General features: G+C 41.9%; 2 protein-coding genes across 3 annotated transcripts in view; both read left to right on the plus strand.

Moving 5' to 3' along the window:
- LOC113015304 (uncharacterized) overlaps positions 1 to 20,276 on the plus strand; it is a 325,186-nt gene that overhangs the window by 20,062 nt on the left and 284,848 nt on the right. The gene's annotated exons all lie outside the window — the stretch shown is intronic.
- LOC113014793 (MTSS I-BAR domain containing 1) overlaps positions 1 to 20,276 on the plus strand; it is a 68,685-nt gene that overhangs the window by 12,524 nt on the left and 35,885 nt on the right. For both annotated transcript variants that reach the window (XM_026156527.2, XM_026156526.2), the window contains exons 2-3: positions 92 to 153; positions 1,721 to 1,794. In XM_026156527.2, the coding sequence (XP_026012312.1) occupies positions 92 to 153; positions 1,721 to 1,794 (136 nt within the window). The remainder of the gene's footprint in view (positions 1 to 91; positions 154 to 1,720; positions 1,795 to 20,276) is intronic.

Here is a 20,276-nt window from a genome sequence, read left to right on the forward strand (position 1 = left end):
AAAAAATCTTCCCCACATTTTTTGCTTTCACTGATATAAAACTGTGGATTATTTGATATTTTCCTCATAATTTTCTTTCTTTTTCCTTCAGGGCAGTTACCCCGTCTGGGATGACTTCATCAGCAAGGCCAGCAAACTACAGTCACAGCTAAGGTAAAAATGCTTATTACATGTCGTAACATGTTTATTTACAAAAGACCAAATAAAGGGTCTAAAAATGACTTACTTGAGGGGAAAAGAAGAGCGAGAGGTTGAGTCACTGGCATAGGCCCGGCCCACATCTTCAGACGCCCCGAGTCTGTCATCAGAGACGGCACCTAGAACTCAGAGACGCAGATCACACAGGAGCCGAGCAATGACAGGAGACGGGGTGACACACAGCAGGAGATTGAAGGGTTTTCTCCAGCCTGGCTCCTGTAACGACAGCATCAAAGAACTGAAAATAACACGCAAGCGAACAAGTGAAGAAAACACAAATATACAAAAAACGCACCAGAGACAAAAAGTAAAAAATAAAGCAGGAAATCCTGCAAAACATGCAAGTCTCAATTCATGCAATCATGCAATAAAGTGCAGAGTACTGATGAATGTGTCACTATCTTATCTGTTCAACGTGTTTGATCAGCTTCCTGAAAACAGCGATTGTGTTCAGTGCAGAAGTTGCTCTTGTTGTGTTGCTCTGAGAGCATTTACACGAACTTTCTCAGAATCGGTCCAGTAGCACCAAACTGTGGCTTCTCATTGGTTTATGAAGAAGGTTATTTAGTTTCAGAAATGCAAAACTTTTGGGTCTCTGTATCCTTATTGAGCTGTTTTATATTGATTATTTATACATAGAGAATCATATTCATTGCTGTTTTAACCTTAAGATAAAAGGAAGCGTACCCACATCCTGAGAGTGTGCATAACCTGAGCTCCTGAACATCCAATCAGTCTGCTTCATTAGGTGTCTAAATGTCAGGCTCACCTCTCCTGTCACCTCATCCCTGACGTCCTGACACGCACGCACGGCTGAAGGTTGCCACCATCAATAGAAACATGTACACACACGGACCACAAAAACCACACACTTGAGCCTTGACAAAGTCTCCACACGTACATGTTTACTCACTTACACTTTTCAGCCATTAACCAACCAGCAATGACTGCCTTCACATACACTGTGTGTACACACACACACACACACACACACACACACACACACACACAACTCAATTAACCTTCTGTGGCTGACAGAGATTAATGATGCCACCATAAAGTCATTATCAGCGAGATGGATCAGCACTGAGCCTCCAGAGATTCTGTCCTGGGACAGAGGTCATCAGAGGTCAAAGCTGATTGCTAATGACTCGATCCTTCGTCCTCTTCCTCACCCTGCATCTATTCTGTGGGGGGATTGTCTCAGTGTTTCAAAGGTGCAGAATTATGAATTTGCACATTTGAAATAGTTTCTCTCCCTGATGATGAGTCAGAGCATATGTCGCATTTTAAGACTGATTACTTGAGTTCAAAGTGCTGCGCCTGATTTGAATTTAGAAAGACGGGGAGCTTTGTTGCTACAGATCAGCTGAGTGATGACATGATATTAAAAACACAAAGAACAAATCAAATGAGTTTAACATAATTTTTTTCCAATAAAAAATTAAAAAGCCAGCAAGAAAGAATTAATGAATAGAAACGTCTTTTTCTGTGTTTCTACTTCCTGTTTTGTGTCTTCCAGGACGACGGTTGTCGCTGTAGCAGCCTTCCTGGATGCCTTTCAGAAGGTGGCCGACCTGGCAACTAACAGCCGAGGTAAGATGGGGACGAGGTGCAGCCCTTATGGGGACCAAAGTCCTGGTCCTGGTAGCAGGCACACTGTCAGGAGGATAGTACTTAAAGAATCGAGTGAACAGAGTCAGGTGCAGCTGCTGGTTATCGTAGTAAAGATGTCGGTAAGAGTACTGGTCGTATTTCTTACCGTATCCATTAGCTATTTGTTCAGTTCTCTGACATTCATCATTGTGGCTCTTTGGGGCCTTTAATCAAACCATAATGTTGTTAGAGAGCGCAGTGCAGATATAACCTGCAGGGAACAGGGTGTGCTTGTAGAAGGACTGACAGCAGCAGCTTTGGCTTGTTGCATATAAAAGAGAGACGAGTGCAGTGGATGCTGTTTTATATGTACGGTCATCTGGACCAAGTGATGCTTACTATCATATTATGTGTTGTGTTTGTAATTTCTGCTGTGCCTCTTGGTCAGGTCTGTCCTGAAAAAGAGATTTCAATCTTAAATGTGCACGTGCTGTTTCCGGACTTTTCATTTGCATTTAGCTACAAGAAGACGCATCCTTATGCAGTGGTTATACAGCTGAAGGTGCACAGCATGAGCATCAGATGAATCCTTTGGGTTGGATTAAACGCCGTGTTCTCATCTACTTTCATTATTACTGAGGCCCCACAGTGGCGTGTTGTATCCTCAGCTTTATTTATGGAGTGGAGAGTGACGTATTGCAACCTTTTCATGGTGACACGAGTTTCTCTCATCAGGACGAAGGTTTAAAGCCGCCTTTGTGAACTTTCCTACCTGGAGATCTTTCACCTTCGAGCATATGTTGGTCCAAGAAATCCAGGCGATATGACGTGTGTGTGTTGCTTGTAATGCTGCATGAGCTTTGATTCTTATTGTTGTTGCTGCTGTTGTTATGGAGCATTCTGTTGTTAGTGTGTTGTGATGCCTTCTCGGTTGCGTTTACCTGACAGTTACCACAAGAACACAAATGAAATTTCCAAGAGGACAATAAAATCTTACTTTATTTATTGGCTGTTTGTCAGCCAAGAGGAATCAAACAGGAGAAGCCTGGTTTTTCAGTCAAAATGTTGTTGTTATATATGAAATGCATCCGTGCTTAGTGGGTTATTATTGTAGACGCAGAGGTGTCCGGCACAGAGTCCACAGAGAAGAGCAAAAGGCTAGTGATGTAAAAGCCGCAGCAACACTTGGAATATAAAGAAGAGCTGCATTGTTTTTAAATAAATCAAATAAAAATGGATGAAAGGCGGGGAGCTGGGACCAGGACAGGGCCCTGAGAGGTCGTAGGTTTTCTTTAAACATAGTTAAAGACTCACACTTTCTCAGCAGCTCGGAGCATGAAAGCTAAAAACTGCTTAGCCAAAAGTTTTTGTCCAGCAACAACTAAAAGAGGAGCCGAGAGCGAGAGTCCAGGTTCACAGCAGACGAGTGGGCCGCTGCGAGACCACTAAAGTGCTTTAAAGAAGAGCGAAAGAGAGGAAGCGAAACATTTCCCGGGGCTTTATGAATCTGCTTATGCTTGCACAGAGATGAGAGGAAAAAAGGGAGAGAAGATGGAGAGGAATCACAGAAAGAGCTGAGCTGAAAGTGGAAACACTCCCACGCACACAGCCTTCATTACTGCTCTCAGGAAGCATTCAGCTGACACACAGCTGCTCCAGAGGGCGACCATCAAGGTGTCTGTGTGAGAACTCCTAGAGATGTTTGTTAAAGTCTGATTGGTGATTAAGTTCGTCAACACTTTGGTTGTTCTTGTTTTACTCATCAACCACTGAAGTATCTCTGAAGTGTCAGCAGAATGTAAAGTCCTCAGCAGCTTAAACAGCAACAAGTCTGACTGCAAACTTAGGAAAAGAGCCGGAGAAATAAAAGCATCCTGAAGCTTCAGATTTATTCTTCCTCAGTCAACAAACTGCAGGAGGTCCCAGTATTCTGTGCTGCTGTTTTTGAAGCTGGCTGCACGCTTTCTATTGATTTTTACTTTTCTGCTATTGACAAATGATCAGAGGCTGCTGTCTTCATGATCACTGGACTGTAACATCAATGGTGGTTGCTTCCTGGATTGATTAAGTGAAGGAGGCGGCCTTTATGGGCATGTTTGTGAGATTGTGTGTGTATACCATGCTTTCTAGTTTTCTTGTTCAGCACGACTCTTTATTGTTGTCGTTCTGAGGAGATCCATCTCTGTTCAAAAGTCTCGAGTCCAGCGATTTATTTATATTTTGCTTCCAGTGAGCCAGACTACTTTAGGTCAGGAGAGAGGCGTGGCCATGATGGTCTACAGCGTGTGTAAAATGCGGTGGAGGCTGTGTCATGATGGGGCTGCGTTTAATCTAGTGGTGTTGGAGATTTTGTAAAACGGGATGAAATTATGAATGCTAAAGTACCGCACGTAAGGTTGTTAGAATTCTACAAACTCGGTTTTTGCCTTCATGTTTGCACTTAATAATCCACTTCCCATTTGAAAGTTGGTTCAAGACTTTTGCACAGTTCTGTGTGTGTCTGTGTGTATTTATGCATCCTTAGGGCTGGATGCCGGCCAGCTTCCTGTTGAGGCGACTCGCTGTCATAATGACAACAGTAGCAGAGGAAACGATCAGTCACTGTCTTGATGATTCAGGCACTCTGTACCTGTGTGTGCATGCGCATGCGTGTACACCTGGAGCTACATGTTGAATTATTGGTAACTGTTGGGGCAGTTAGGTTTGTAGAGCCCCGCCTCGCAACCTCAGACTTCAGCATCCACAGCTGGTTTCATATATTTTATACTGAACATATATTAACACGGTGTCTTTCTGACAGGTGATGATAATTATCACAGCTAGGCTCTGTGGCCCCGTCAGGCAGCGCCTGGTCTGCAGCCGCTGCTTTCCCCAATGTGGCTGTAGCATCAAATACATCACATTAAGTTATTTTTGTTTTTGAAATATATCTCTAAACTTAAATTGAATGAAATAAAAGCATTTGTTGGTAGAACTAGCTTAGCACATCTTCGGGTTGTTCTATTTTTTCCCCACACCCACACAATGGCTCTGTTTGAGGTTTAAGACTCGTTTTTATTGTTGAGGTCATGTTTCTGTGCGTCATGTGACTCACTGATAAAGACAAATGCATTTAACATGGGATATACAGGTTTTCTCCAAACCTCTGTAACATGTCCAAAAATAGAACGAGCATGGAAAAAAGGAAATTGTTTTGTGGTTGAACTAATGGCAAACGTATAAGCCTAATAGTCATTAGGGCCTAGTGTGTTAATGCGTTATTTTATTGTTATCATTGTAAATCTTACTAAATGAAATGATGTGTGATGAGGAGCATTATAAAGAATCAGGAAGAACAGCTTTCATGTTGGTTTTAATCTTTAATGGAAGCTGCAGTGATCCTGCTCTGATAGCTGTGATTTATTGAAATGAACTCTTGGTCCTATCGATATTCCCAGCTTCACCCTTATCCCCTGCATTTCTAGATTAATGGAGACACATGGATAGAAGAGGGGTGAAATTAGAGGAATAGATGGAAGCTGTGTTCAACCAAGGCGAGTACGGATTGTAATTTGGGGAAAATTACAGCAAGTTCAAATACTCTGATGATGGGGAGTAGAGGAAAATCGGAGAGGAGGTGGTAGAGGGCAGATGGTGATTGGGAGAAAGGTGGAGGGGTGGAGAGGAGCGGGAGGCCGTTGGCTGTCGTGTCCAGCCGGCTGCTGCTGCTATTGCTCATGGCAACAAGATGGAAATCACTGCAGAATTCAGGCTGAGCAGCAGATGCAGCATCTCTAACTGCCCCCGTCTGTCTCTGCTTATCTCTTCTTATCTTATCCGTCCTTCAGTCGTCTTATCAGAAGTCGTCTCCGCTATCATTTGGATTTTCATGTATTCCCATGTATTTACATTTATTTGGATGTGCTGTTGTAGATCAGTTGATTAGTCCCTCAGGAGAAATGGAACTGCTCCACTGTTTCCTCTTAGTGAGCCCACAGTGGGCATGAAGGTTTTCCTTCATCCTTTTTACACCCTGGAGGGAAATCTAGACAGGTTCTCTGCTATCTGTAATCATTGCACGGCTCGTTGCACAGACTGACTGGGAATCATGGAAATGACAGAGTGTGCAGAGGCTGTGTACACACAGGTTCAAAGACCTGGGCTCAGTTTTTGTCTGTTGCTGTCTAATTTTTGTTTTAATCAGAAGTCAAATTCTCGCCCTGAAGCTTTGCTTCTTGTACTGATGGCAAAATGGGATTGTATTGTACAAAATGAGCTTTGTGCTGCGTTAATGAAGACTCGACACGAGTGATTGAGACCATAATCTCACCAGGAAAACATTTGCTTTACTCGTAAATCAGTGAACTAAAGTGTCATTTTCTCATAGATAGCTATGGGCCACAGTCGGACTTCTGATTAAAACGGCATTAATCGCCCCCTGCTGGCCATTAAAAAGACTGCAGGTTTAATGCTCTGTCCAGAAGCTTTGTCCATCTTTTATGTACACCTGTGAATTGATCCACAGGTGTTTCTGCAGTCTGTGGGGACACAACCAAACTGTCCCTGCAGGTTGGTTGTTTTGTCCTATAGTATCACATGTGTAGGCAACATTTGTGCTGTTTAAGCTGAGTCATTATATTCTTTAATGTTTCCATTATTAAAAAACCATAATGAAGTGTGACCTTTTGTTTTGTTCCCTTTATGTGCTTTGATGGTGTTGTTGCATTCTGGTGGTAATATTGAGGGTGATATCCTCAGGTTACTGGATTTGCCAACAGATCAGTCACTCACTAAAGCAAAATTGAGTTATTATCGTTTTTTTAATTATTATTGTTATGAATTTATTCATTTCTAAAAAGCAGGTACACAATGAGCTTCAGCCTGTACCATGTACAGTATACCACATATGTGAAAATAAGGAGTTACTTCTTTTTGTGACATGAGGGACGTTAAGATAAAAGCTGTTACAGTAAAAACAGAACTTTTTTTGTGATAATAATAAATGGCCTGTATTTGTATAGCGCTTTACTAATAATACTTTATTTGAACAGTTTCCTTTATTGTTTCTAACACTAACATCGCCGTGGAGATGAGGTGCAGCTGGTGTCGACCTCCATCTCCCTACTTCATAGTGTGTTGGTGTGGTTGCCATAACAACCTGCTGCCAGGGACAATGATGTCCTTAAAGGTTCGGTTAGCTGTGTCGCTTTTTCTTTTTTCCAGGGCCGTGTCAGTATGTAAACACCTGGTAACTGGATCGGACAGAGCAGGAGAAGAGGGCAGGAAGGACTGTGATGAGAGGGAGAAGAAAGGAGAGGAGATGAAATTTGAGACAAAATAGACAACGAATTGAAGGAAAATGAGGAGAAATGGAAAGATGTTAAAAAGACTTCAGGTTTAACATAGGAACATGTAGCCTATGGAAATGCTCCCTGCTTAGAAAGGTTACTTGGTTATGTGAAAAACGATATCAGCAAAGCTCGGGACTACTTCCAGATTGAAGTCTGCTCACAGACCGATTGTCTGCTGACTGCATTAAATCCGTTGCTGACACGCTGTCAGAGCATCCGTATCCAGTCGGCAACCTAATTGTCGGCTATAAAAACTACAGGAGCTTATGAGCCACCAAAGGCAGTAAAGGCCAGATGTTGTTTGGGTTAGAACATTCCCAGTGTGTTTGGCTGGTTTTGGTTAAGCCGAAGGGTAAAAATTCCCAATGTTGAGTTTCCAAAGGACACAAATCCCAGCATCGTCTGGCTTTACAATTACAACAACATGAGAACAAATCAGTCAACCGCAGCTTCTTTGAACCACCTCTGATCTCACTCCAGATCAGCTGTTGCAACAGCTGTCACTCCTCCAGATGTTGTACCTGGAGACGTGCAGCCGCAGGAGCATCGGTGAGGTCCTGAATTGATGCTCGGTGATGAGGTCTAGCTCACCAAGTGTTTTCGGGTCATCCCGCTGGCGTTAGATGTGGTTGCAGTTCAGACTGGGTAAACAACTGAAGGGCAGCACAGCGGCTCGTGGTTATCAGTGCCGTGGTACCTCAGGGTTCAAACAGGGAGCTCTGCAAAAACATGCCAGAAACCCTCAAAGACGAGATTTGTAGTTTCAAGTGTTTCACTTTCTGGGTGAAATAAAAACACTCCTGCAGAAACTGGTAAGAGCATTTCTTTGACTTTAATATGTTTGTCATGTTAAATAATGAAGGGCCTTAGCCTGAATATTGTCTGAAACATTTGATTACAGCGTTTCCCCCATATTTAAAAAAAAAAAAAAAAAGAGGTTTTGGCCTTCCCTCAGAGGAAAGTCTCCAGGATTGTAATGGAACGAAATGTATTTGATTATTTTCCAAGCAGGCTTTCAGTTACTCAAACATATACGTCAGAAAATGCATAGATCTCTGTTTAGTGTGTTAACTGTAGCTTTGCTTTTTGCTTGTGTGGGTGTAAAGACCCAGGGTACTCCAGAAAAATGCAGGTTTAGATCGTAACCGTACTGTTACTAAAGTAAAATTTAGTTCAGCATTTACTAACTAGGTGCAGCAGAAGACTTTTTTTTTTTTTTTTTTACCAAACAGCCTCGAGATGTTGGAGTTCCCTTTGAAGAACAGTCTCAGTTCTAAGGTTGCAGAAGTATTTGGACAGTTCTAACTAGGGCTGCCACGATTAGTCGACTAGTCACGATTACGTCGACTATTTAAATCGTCGACGGCTGATTTAATAGTCGACGCGTCGTTTGAAGCTTTGTAAGATCACAAAAGACGCAGGAATAAGTAGCAGGATTTAAGAGTGTAATAACGGACTGAAACAGAAGATGGCAGCACTGCATGTACAAGGATGCCAGCTGCCGTTAAACCCTGAAGAAGAAGAAGCTGTATCCCAGAATTCATAGCGCAGCCCAGCGCAGTAGTCAACAATGGCGGCAGCTAGTTAGTTTTAATATTACTCTTATTATTCTTTCTGGGTCACAAAATAAACGTTTAACATATTTTCAGCTGTGTAAACCTCAAATATCTGCTCAGTTTATCAGGACACCGCATATTTTCAAAAGCGCTCCGAGACGTCTGTTACCCACCAGGTCGATAGCGAGCCCGGGGCGAGGCTCATTAGAGCCGTGAGAACACCGGACTCCCGGCAAATCGTTTTCAAACCCACCGCCGTCTTTCGCTACTCGGGTTAAACATGTAATATAAGTCATTTAGATAACTTCAAAATATTGTTGTTTGGCTTTTTTCAGTATTTTATTTGTTCCTGAGTAAATCGGTTTGGCTGAGATTAAAGTTATAGTTTTTACACAGCTGAATAAACGTCAAGCAGACAGCTGTTCATCAGAAGTGTGAGATGCTCAAGAATTTACTCCGGTGTCCTGTTATATTTTAGATAGCAAGGAGTTTATTAAACTTCACTGAAACAATCTGCAAATTTCATTAAAATTTAATAAACTATCATCTTGTCTTTATTTTTAGTTAGCACATAGCTTAAACACTTCAAGCTGTAAGCTAATGATAGTTATATACGAGCAGCTGTACGTTTTACGTCCAATGGATGCATGATCTGATTAGTCGACTATCAAAATTTTTTACAGATAATTTTACCATAAAGTTTAATTTTGCATGAATATGCTGTAATATATTGTATAGTTGTATTTGTTTTCACTAAGCAGGACTGTAATGTCTGTATTTTTGTTTTAACGTTGTTTACTGTAGACAGGTTTATAGTGTAGGTGCTCGTTTTGCTATTTTTAAAGTGAATTATTGTCATTTTTTACTGACTGGGTTCAAATTGTCACCATATTTTTTTTTTTCAGTGAAGTTCTGGCAGTTTTACCAAATCAAACAAACATGTTTATAAAAGCAAAACATAAGCAGTCACATGATGTTTATGATGGTAGGAAGTGCACAACTAAACGTCTATCAAGTGCTGCTGCTGGGAACTATTCAGTAAGCTATTATTATAAGTCATTTAAAAAACTGAGCAATATTATTGGGCAACCATAGTAATGTAACATGTTCCAGCAGCACCGGAGGCACCTGCATAATGACATTATTCTGCAGGTTCAGGGTTTGACCTTTTGTTCTTCACAAATCACATTATTTCCATAAATTAGTTTCCTTGAATGTCACCAGCATAACCACGAGCTTCAGCTGCTGCTGCCAAAGGATGCTTTAGAGAAACTGTCACATACGGAGCTGAATCTGAACGTGATCCAGTTGTGTTGGTGATGGTATGCTTGAAAAACGGTGAACTGCTGGCCTGTAGTCTCGTGATTCTTCTTGTTTTTAGTCTGTTTTATTGTACAAACATGATTTCTGTCGTAGATTTGACCAGATAAAAGGAAAATGATCTTACCTGTTGGGCTGCTTGTGTAATTGTTCAGCACTTGTCTGTGCAAGTTGAAAACGTCGTGCTCTAGAGAGAACGTAATGAAGTGAATCCCTGTGGTCGCTGCAGTCAGTATCTGCAGTGTGTGTGTGTGTGTGTGTGTGTGTGTGTGTGTGTGTGTGTGTGTTGGTGGGGTTGAGTCCTCAGCAGATGGCCTTCTTTGGCAGCTCGTTGTTTAATGATATCATCTGAGGCGCAGGTGAATGATGTCATATCTGCAGTGTCCACATGCCAGCATTTTTAGGGTTTTCTTCAAGGTCACATAGAGGTCCAGAACTCGGACTCAAACTTTCGTTTAACCAAAATTAAAGTCCTTGCTCAGCATTTTTTTTCCACATTTACAGGAAATCTCAACTGAGTTTAAGAAATCAGTGAATGTTAGGGACTATAGCTGGGTTTATATGCATTTAAAAAAAAAAAAAAGGTTTATAAAAACAAAAACCTTTGCACGCAGTCCCCTTCATGCAAACTCAAACCTGAGCCTGTGCATTTAGAAAGAAGTGACCCTTCCAGTCCTCATCGCTGCTGAAGGCTACATTGGTTGGTGATAGCAGACGAAAAAAAAAGAAATCTTGGGTAATTTGCAAGTTACAACTTACAGCGCCCTCTAGTGTCCATGTGAATAATTGCCTGCAAAAGGTACAGTGGTAGCACATTATTAATCCCTCGGGTAGGTTCCTCTGGGACAAGAGCCTCCACATAACTTTGCTGGTGGTCTTCTACATTTTGCAGCTGTTACTGACACCAAGGTTCAGTCTTAAAAACGTGTGGAAAAAGTGCTCTGTGGGCTACTTTTGCTTGTGCCGCTGTCCTTCAGCTAGCTGTGGTAGACAAGAGTAACCGAACTGATGTGAAATGATAAAAACTGTTCGATGTGCTTCTCTTGCTGCAGGGTTGCACTTCATAGCATCAGTAGAGACACTCGGGGAGTAAGTAAATATCCATCGTCAGCGTAACGAGTAAGAAGCTTACCCTGAAAATGTTGAGAGAGTAAATACACTTATTTGCTCGTAGTTGCCACACTTTATCTCATCTCATGGGTTTTTCACTCACTTGGCATGCCAGGATTGTTATCCATCCAAATGGCCGACAAATTAATGCCACGTGGCAAAAGCTCAATACATCAGGATCCTGCAGGAAATCAGAGCTGCACCGCACAGCAAGCACTGTGCTTTAAAAAATAAATAAAGAAAAAGGAATCAAAATAGTTAAAATTAGAGATCGCTGTTTAAATTTTTATGAAGCTAATCAGAGAACATGAATCCCTCTGTGATCAATAATTAATACTTCAAGACATCCAAATGTCTGTAAAATTAAAAATGAATTCGTGCATCAGAGTCGCACTCTCACCGAGCTCATGTTTTATTTGTTGTGTTATCGCTCTTTCACGTGTGAATCTCTGCAGACTACTGTGCTACAGTCACACTGCAATACAAATAAATGGAGCCACGGTATGGTAGAAATTTAAATATGACACAAATCTTTAACTTGCATCACATGAACTCACTAAACTCGCAGCATGATTATCTGCATCATTTCACATAACAAGTACGGGTAAAGGCAGCACTCACACTGTGGGACTCAGGATCGATTCTTTTAATCATTATTTTCTGCGAAACCTTTTTTGTAATCTTTCTGTTTTTAATTAATTGCGGCTAAATTTTGAAAAATATCTTGAATCATTCACAGACAGAAGTGTTTCCAGTAGGATTGTATTTTTAGCACTGATATTTCATCTTAAGTTGGATTAAAAGCACCATCGCAAACTCAAACATTTCCACGTGACGGGACGCTCACGTGGGATTTGAGTGAATTATCCCACTGCTGACTTGCACTACTACTAAAAGCACCAAAGTGTCCTTTACAGTGAGAACAAAGACTCCAGAAATGTTCTCTGGAAAACAGTAAAAGCATCAAGGTCGTGTTTCATAAACAGACATCACAAGAAATATTATACGGAGTGGGATGATGTCAGCAGGTTGAAGTGAGCTGGAGTTGGAGTGTTCGCGTTACTGTAAAACCAAACTGCCTGTTCCTCTGTTCCTGCTCCAAACTCACCATCCCAGCAGCCAAGTTACAGCAGTGTCGTATATCCTGTGCTCTGAGGTTTCTGCACCGCAGAGGTCAAACGTTCAGAAGTGTAGGCCGTGACATGTTGCTGCTTATGAGCCTAATACTGTTTTGGCTCTTGGTATGAGCCTGCCTGCTGACTGTGAGGATATTTAAAGGGAACAAATTGAAATCTCTGAACTTCGTGCTACTTCTTGTCTTTTTAACTGCCTTTTTCTTCCCTCTTGATCACAGTATAACATGTAATGTGATAACCACAGAAGCTTCGATGGTGCTTTTTCTCAGAAAGGGAACAGAAATCTGGACAGGTTGGGCTGTTAAGTGGTAATCCTCCCAGCCAACTGGAAAAGTAGCTGGAACTCAAAGCTGACATCATCTTCTTGTGTGAAATGCCCAAACTTGTCAGGTGTTGACAAAAGAAGAGATGGAGGGTCATTGGAGAGAGGTTCGGGGAATTAAAAATACCGTGTGGTATTTCAAACACTGCTAAAGGGAGTAGATAAATGACTAGAGAGAGTCTCGGAAATGTTCTGGCCAAAGCCACTTTGTAAATCATCCCAGTCCAGTCATGTCACAGTAGTCAAGACCCTGTCCTGTTATTTTTAGTCCTGGACTGAACAGTTTCAACGAGATCCAAAAAGCCAGTGAAGCCAGAGTACTGGGCCAAAGTCATAACCCAACAAGAACGACAGACGAAACGAGAGCTCGGTCTCGATTATTTTTTTTAAACTCATTGTTTTTTTTTTTTATGTGCATTTTGAAGCCTTAGGCTTTAGGTTGACTTTTGATTACCAGAAGTGACCATATTTAGGAGACAGCATGGACTTTCAGATGGCTCCAGCACAACAATCATAGCATTTAGCCCAGTTCAGTGACGTTTAATCATCAGACATGAGGTTAAATTTACAGGGCGATCGTGGCTCAAGAGTTGGGAGTTCGCCTTGTAATCGGAAGGTTGCCGGTTCGAGCCCCGGCTTGGACAGTCTCGGTCGTTGTGTCCTTGGGCAAGACACCGTTGCCAGTGTCCGTCAGCCTCGCCTCTGTCAGTGCGCCCCAGGGTGGCTGTGGCTACAATGTAGCTGCCATCACCAGTGTGTGGATGAGTGGATGGCTGGATGTGTGAAGTGCTTTGGGGTCCTTAGGGACTAGTAAAAGCGCTATATAAATACAGACCATTTACCATTTAATTCTTTGAAAAATGTAAGTTAAATTAAAAAGAATCCACAGTACAGCTGTCACAAACGAGGAAACACCAAAACTCTCATTGTACCTGGTTATCAACATGTTGAATTTCTGCTGTAGGCGATTTAAACATGGGAACCTTTGGGCATTGATTCACTATTGGAGCGAGCTTCAAGTATCCATTAGAGCAGCGTTTCCCAACCACTGTGCCGCGGCACATCAGTGTGCCGTGAGAAATGATCAGGTGTGATGTGGAAGATTATCTGGTTCCACCTGATTAGTACTCTAAGCAAGTAACGGGCAGAACGATGACATCCTCTTCCACTAGAGGGCAGTGCAACTACCTGCTCTAATTAAACGGGTTGCCAACTGACAATAAAACAGAAGACAAAGAAGAAATTACATAATAGTCTTGCTTTAAGACGATGCAGCGCGAAATAACAAGAGATAAATATATGAAAAGAAAAAGTAGTGGGTCTGACCTGGTCCTGGAGAAAGGCCCAGCATGAGTATACTGGGGGCAAACCAGCCAATTCTGCTATACCTGCTGCGCATATCAATATGCTTTTTGTGACATTGTTGTTTGGTGGTGTGCTGTGTGAGCTAATGTGAAATATGTGCCGTGGCTCCAAAAGATTGTGAAACAGTGCATTAGAGGAACTCTCAGCAGTGAAAAACCTAGTGGTTAAAATCAGAACTACAGGACATGTAAGAAACTGGTAAATATTTTTGCCATAGTAATTTAGTAGACAATGAATAGTGGTTATAACGGCACCTCTAATAACTGTGAGCAGCCTAAAGCTCTGAGGATACGATCACTCTCGGAGTCGGACGCTTTTACTGCTCGAACACTTGCAGGCAGATGGAGGAAGAAGAGCTTTTATATGAGCTCCTATATTTGCTTCAAATGCCTGAGTTCTTTGTTCTTACTTATCCATCATTAAATCATCTCTACTGGAGAAAGTTCAGTTTTTAGCACGAGTCGGCTTCATTTTTCAGCCTGCAGGTTGACACTTAGCCTCGACTTGTTTTAGTCAAAGTCTAGCAGACAGAAAGCGGAACAATACTCCTTTAGTAGTTTTGTTTTCTCTTCTTAATAACACAGCTTTACACAAAGACTTTGGAACTCTGAGCAAGTAGATATTCTTGTGCTGAGCTAAAACTCTGAAAGCACGGATGGTTTTTATCTGGCAAAATAAAAGCCATCCGTTTGGACTAATGGCGGTAAATTAAAACCAGTAATAATCAGCACTGGAAATGAGGCTCGTGTGCCAAAGCATTGCACAAGATGCCCACTTGGATATTCCTGCATTCTTTTCAGTATTAAAGGACTCAAATGACATCTTTCCGAGATGGTAGGAAACTGGTTTTGGGGATAAAAGTCGACTAAATGGGTTAAATTTGTGCTTCAATTGCAATAATGACTGAATTAGAAATCTGATCACAAAGCGAGGCCCCAGGTGTTCCTGCTTTAATGTGAGAGCAGAGCTGCAGTGACTGCCAGCAGCAGGAGCAGCAGCGTGTGGTCTTAAAGGGCTTCATTATGGTATGGCATCACCACGGCAACAGCAGCAGCTGCCTGCTTTGACGTCACGCAGAATGTGAACCTCTATAAGAAACATGTGCACAGAGAGACCGCAAACAGACCCGTGCAGGGATGTGTTACCTGTACGTCCTGGTGATATAAATGAGTGGTGATGTTTAGCAGCTGGAACAAGCGTTTGATAACAGCGCCTTCTAGTTAGACCGTTTTAGGGACGATAAGCTGCTCGTGCACAGATGGAGAAGCCATTTTTCATCGGTGCCTGGTGAAAACCGTGCATCTCGTTTGGAGTGCTGCTTGAACTGGGCCAACACTCTGCACACTGGCACAGAGCACATCTCATTTCTTCCCACTAATGAATGTAATTACAGGTTTTTGTAGTGAAAGTGGAAAAGCTGAAAGGGAAGTTTGGATTTCTATGCCTAAAATAATCTGGCATCCATAAACGATTTTTACTGGGGAGTAGAAGCAGTCCAAATGTCGTTTGTTTTAATAATTTGTGCACATTATTATTAATAGATTGTACCTCATATAATATATATATATATATGAATCATTCCACTGCAGATGTGTGAGTACCCTTAATGTATGTTTAACTAAAGCACAGTTTTTGGATAATACAGAGGTTATTGAAATGCCTGTTTTGTGCATGTTGACAAGACTGTCAAATACTATCAAACCATTTGAAAACACAGTCATCAGATTTTTACAGAGTTTAATTACAAGTTCTGAAACAATGAGAACACAAGGAGCCAATACTAAAGTGCCAAAAACTGCAGTTCCTCTAATGGCCACTTGAGGCTGTCTCTAAAAGTGAGTCGGTGGCCACTGACTCCTGTGTTTAAAATATCCAACGCAAAAATTAAGACTACTACAAAAAATGGTTTTGTTCTTTGAATTGTTCCTTTCTTTTCAACTGAACAGAGCAGAATGTTTTTGACTCACCTGTATAAGGTGTGAAGGAGCCTAAAGATAGTCTGGGGTGTGGCCTCTTTTGATCAAGAAGTCTAGTGCTTCAGTTCTTTTAGGATTTAGGTTCTCTTGGGATTTTATTGGTATGTTAATTAGCGCTAGCACTCATAGTTTGCTTGCTAACAAAGCTGGTTGATGACTCCACCCTCTCGTCACTTTTGGCTCAGAAATCGAGAAAGTGAGTGAAATTGTGCACGTCACTTTAAGGCTTGAAAACAAAGCTTTTAAAAGTGTACAGGATGCTGACCTTGAAACTGAAAAGGAATAAATTTGAGTCACCAGGTAAAAACAGGGATATTTTCATGTTATTGGTAATCATGCATGTCTGTTTCTGTCTGTGCAGGCAGACACGAATATACCTGCTGTGTGAGTCACTCAGAGGGTGCGTTTGAATTATTAAGCAGGGGCACCCAGCAAGTGAAGCTCTGTGTTCTTTTCATCTCCTAAACAAACTGCTTCTAATTAGTCATGAATACCCCCACTCCCCACCACCCCACACCCACCCTGCTGTCCACCCCCATCTGATATGGCACCAAAAAGAATAACTAAGCACTCTTTTCTGGCTGTAATAATAATGATATTTTATTGCATTAAGCGCATCGTGATTTCCTTATTTGTGTATTTCTGCATGACTTTGGAAGAATTCATTTAAAAAAGTTTAGGGAAAAGAGTTGCATTTTCACAAACTGAAACAAGAAGGGAAGAAAACGTCGACCTGGTCCGATCGCTGAAAAGCAAAGACCCATTCGCTGGAGTGTTCGTCCCTCCCGAGAGCGGCAGTTGTAGCGGTGGAGGTTACCAGCAGGAGGTCGGAGCCATTTGTAAAGGTTGAGCAGCTGTTAAATAATTCACAGCTACTCTGTCACACTGCAGAGATGAACTCTGTGTACACTCTGTCACTCTCAGGCAGCTTCACTTCATCCTCCTTCACTGAATTTGTCATGTTATTCCTTTGCATTTACCCATAGACACTCTTCAGCTGTCACTCTAAACGGGAGACCTGCTCTGCTCATTTCCACCTCCATGTTTTTATTCTTGGACTTTCTAGAACAACTTATTCATCTTATACTGTTCCTTGATGCAGCCAATCCTCTATCTCTATATCTGTTTTGCCTCTCTGTAGCTTTCTTATGATTGGCTGCCCCTCTCAAACAGAACATTATAACAGCAGGTAACGGTGGATATATGACAGGAAAGAGAGGAAAAGCATATGTCACTTTTAAAGCTGAATCAAATAACTAGTTATTTAAATCTTGTCTAACTATGAAATGAGCGCTGATGCACTGTTGCATCCCGAGTCTTGGAGCACAGTTGTGTTACTGTGTTATTGAGGGTATGACACACTCTTCACCCCCATCATAGTGATTTACAGTAAACTCATTATCATGTTGCTGCTCGTCATAGATGTTGAATGTTTCTTTGAAGTTTCTGGCTTTAGGTTTTGTAAAACTAGAGTGTTATCAGCAGAAAACACCCAGCTTCATCCCGCCCACACCTGACCACCAGGTAGTTTGTATAGATGACTGTGGGGGAGCGGTGAGAAGGCTTACACAAAGGTAACCTAATGTGCCCACTGTTAAATCTGTGTGTGTGTGTGTGTGTGTGTGTGTGTGTGTGTGTGTGTGTCATCTCCAGGGAGCAATGGGAGGATCAAAGTGTGTCTGGCTTAACAGACACCAGCCAATCAGAGCTGAGAGAGAGCTGCCCAAACATGCTCTGGCTAGTTAAAACAGTCAGTGTGTTCATACACACAGGTGTGTTGTGCGTTGTGAACTGGCAAAATTACCCCTGTTGTCATAGACCCCCCACACAGTTTGTACTGACACAACACTCACACACAAAGCCTCCTTTAAAGTGGAACTTTTGTGCTTTTTGTGGGTTTTTTCTTATTCGTTGTCATATTTATCCTGTTCCAGTGGTCGATGATCTTATTAAGCATGGCCAGAGTTTTAAATAGTGAGGTCAGTGTTTGTACGAGTGATCCCTGCGGGCTGAAAGCTCAGTTTCACTTAGTTTGCAATTCTTTCCTCTGTTTTCCCTTTTCTTTGGACCTGTATCAGAAGCCCCGCCCACATTCTGGTTAAGAGGGGCAGCCAATCAGAAAACAAAAAGCCAGCACAAAGGGAACAGAGCTAAAACACTGTTTTCACGACAGAGATGATGCTCCGAGGGGCTGCACCGAATCCCAGAGTGAGATAAATAAAGGTTATCTTGAACTGGGAACCATACAAAGCTGCTCCAGCAGAGTCCAAGAACTAAAAAAATATGGAGGTGGAAATGTGCATACGGCCCTTTTAGTAAGTTCTGGTCATACTGGTGTGCACAGCAGTGGTTCTCCATCAGTCTCAGTCTTTTGGAAAGATTAGTTTGTTAAACAGCAGACGAGCAGCGCTGGCCGCTGCCTCAGACTGTCTGCGTGTGTAATTAGTGTTAAGTGCTTTCTGTATACGGAGATAAGGTGGAGCTACAAAGACACACTCTCTCCGCACACTGTTATTATCTCTGCCTGTTTGAATCTCTTCCTTTTTCTTTCCTCGCTGAAAGCTTTTCTGTCTGCACTCTAGTAACTGCTGTTTACTGTCAACACATCCCAGTTTCACTGCTGCGACTCTGCCGCTGCTGATAATTACAGTCAGACCCGTTAAGATGCCGGCACATTTTCTTTTGCATGAATTATTGTACGATTTAAAGAAGAGAAAGAACTAACAGTTTCTTAGATTTGAAGCAAAGGTGCCAGCTCATACTGCCTGCAATTGAGCAATAAGGTTTCATGTCTGAATAATGAACATTAATCACACTTTTTGGCTTTAATGACTACTCCATGTGCTGGAAGAGGAATTTGTAGGATTTTCTTCCATTAAAAGAAGTATTAGGCTCTCATATGTGACCTGCAGTTCTGACTTTCACCACTAGGTTCACTCTGCACGTCCTTGATTGAGGCTGGCCCCAAAAGCGAGTCAGTACGCTCACAGTCCCATGTTGGTTTTTTGTTGGTTTTTTGCTTTTTAAAAGCTCGGCTTCAGCTGTGTAAATAGCATGTTTACAGCTAACAGTTGGTCTCTGTGAAAGGCTTTCCCTCCACACCATCTGTAGGCAGACAGAGTTTCGTCACCCGTTTCAGTACTGTTAAGATTTCAGATTATTGGTATCTGTACAGACTGATAATCAACCCATAGTTTAGTGCTAGCCCTCACCTATGTTAATCTGAACCACCGAACTAGACCTCTGAAACATGTTTGTGGTGTTGGTGCCTTCTGGAGTGTCTTTAATGGCTTACTGTGTCGTACAAACTTTAAGATACAACCGTGCTCCAGTGTTGTCGAGTGAAATGCTAGTGTTTACTGATTAGCGAGTATCTGTTGTGGGTTGAAGCTTGTTGATGCAGCTCTCTCTTCAAGCTTGTTGAAATAGCTGACAATCCTACTTCTTGTCCAAATATGGTCACATCAGGCAACAAAAACTGAACCTAGCGATGCCCAAAATACCAAAGTTGAGACATCAAAATGTGGAGTCCCAAACCAGGGGGATGACAACATGATGGCTGTGCCTGGTTTTACATGCAGTTTGAGTGTAAAGTGATCGAGTGGGGGATGAGACTAGAAAACCACTGGTAGTCCATTTCCACACGCTGGGTTTGTCTCGCAGAGAGAATTAAGTCATGAAATCAAAAATGCCCCCAAACATGGTGAGTGCATTTATTTGAGTTCCACCAACATAAAATGATAAACGAATGTTGTTCTTATAGGAGAAGAACCTGATGAGAGTAATAAAAGATGTGCTGTGGCAAAAATTCCAATCTGACTCAGCTGTTCGATTGCAGACACTGCTGGACACAATGCACAACAACAATGATGGAAAATTTCACATATGCAAACAATATTTAAGGAACTATAAAACGCAGAATATGCATCCAAGATATTGAATATCAGATAAGTAATAAAAACAAATATTCATTCATGGCCTGAATAGGTGAAGGAACACTGCACCAACCCTGAACCGCCGACCTTAAAGCTCTGCACATCAACTCCGAGCATGTTGTTAGTGCTCAAAGTGCAGCTTAAACTAAACTACAAAAAATATAATAGAACAAACCAATGATGATGGCGGTGTTTGCAACCTCGTCATTAAATTCCATCTAGGGATGGGTACCGGTATCATGGCACCGGTTCAGACATAAACGGTAGTAACCAGACCGAAAAGCAGCGCACATTTCAGTGCTTTATTTCGGTGCTTTTTTTTCCTGAGCTGTGATACACTTTAGATTCTAGCCAATCATTTTACGTTTCCGAGGATAGTAGGCGGGTCCAGGTACGTACGATCTTTTAGAGCAGAGCTACAGATTAAAATGC

Source organism: Astatotilapia calliptera, chromosome 22, assembly GCF_964374335.1.
Source record: "Astatotilapia calliptera chromosome 22, fAstCal68.1, whole genome shotgun sequence".
Lineage (NCBI taxonomy): Eukaryota > Metazoa > Chordata > Actinopteri > Cichliformes > Cichlidae > Astatotilapia > Astatotilapia calliptera.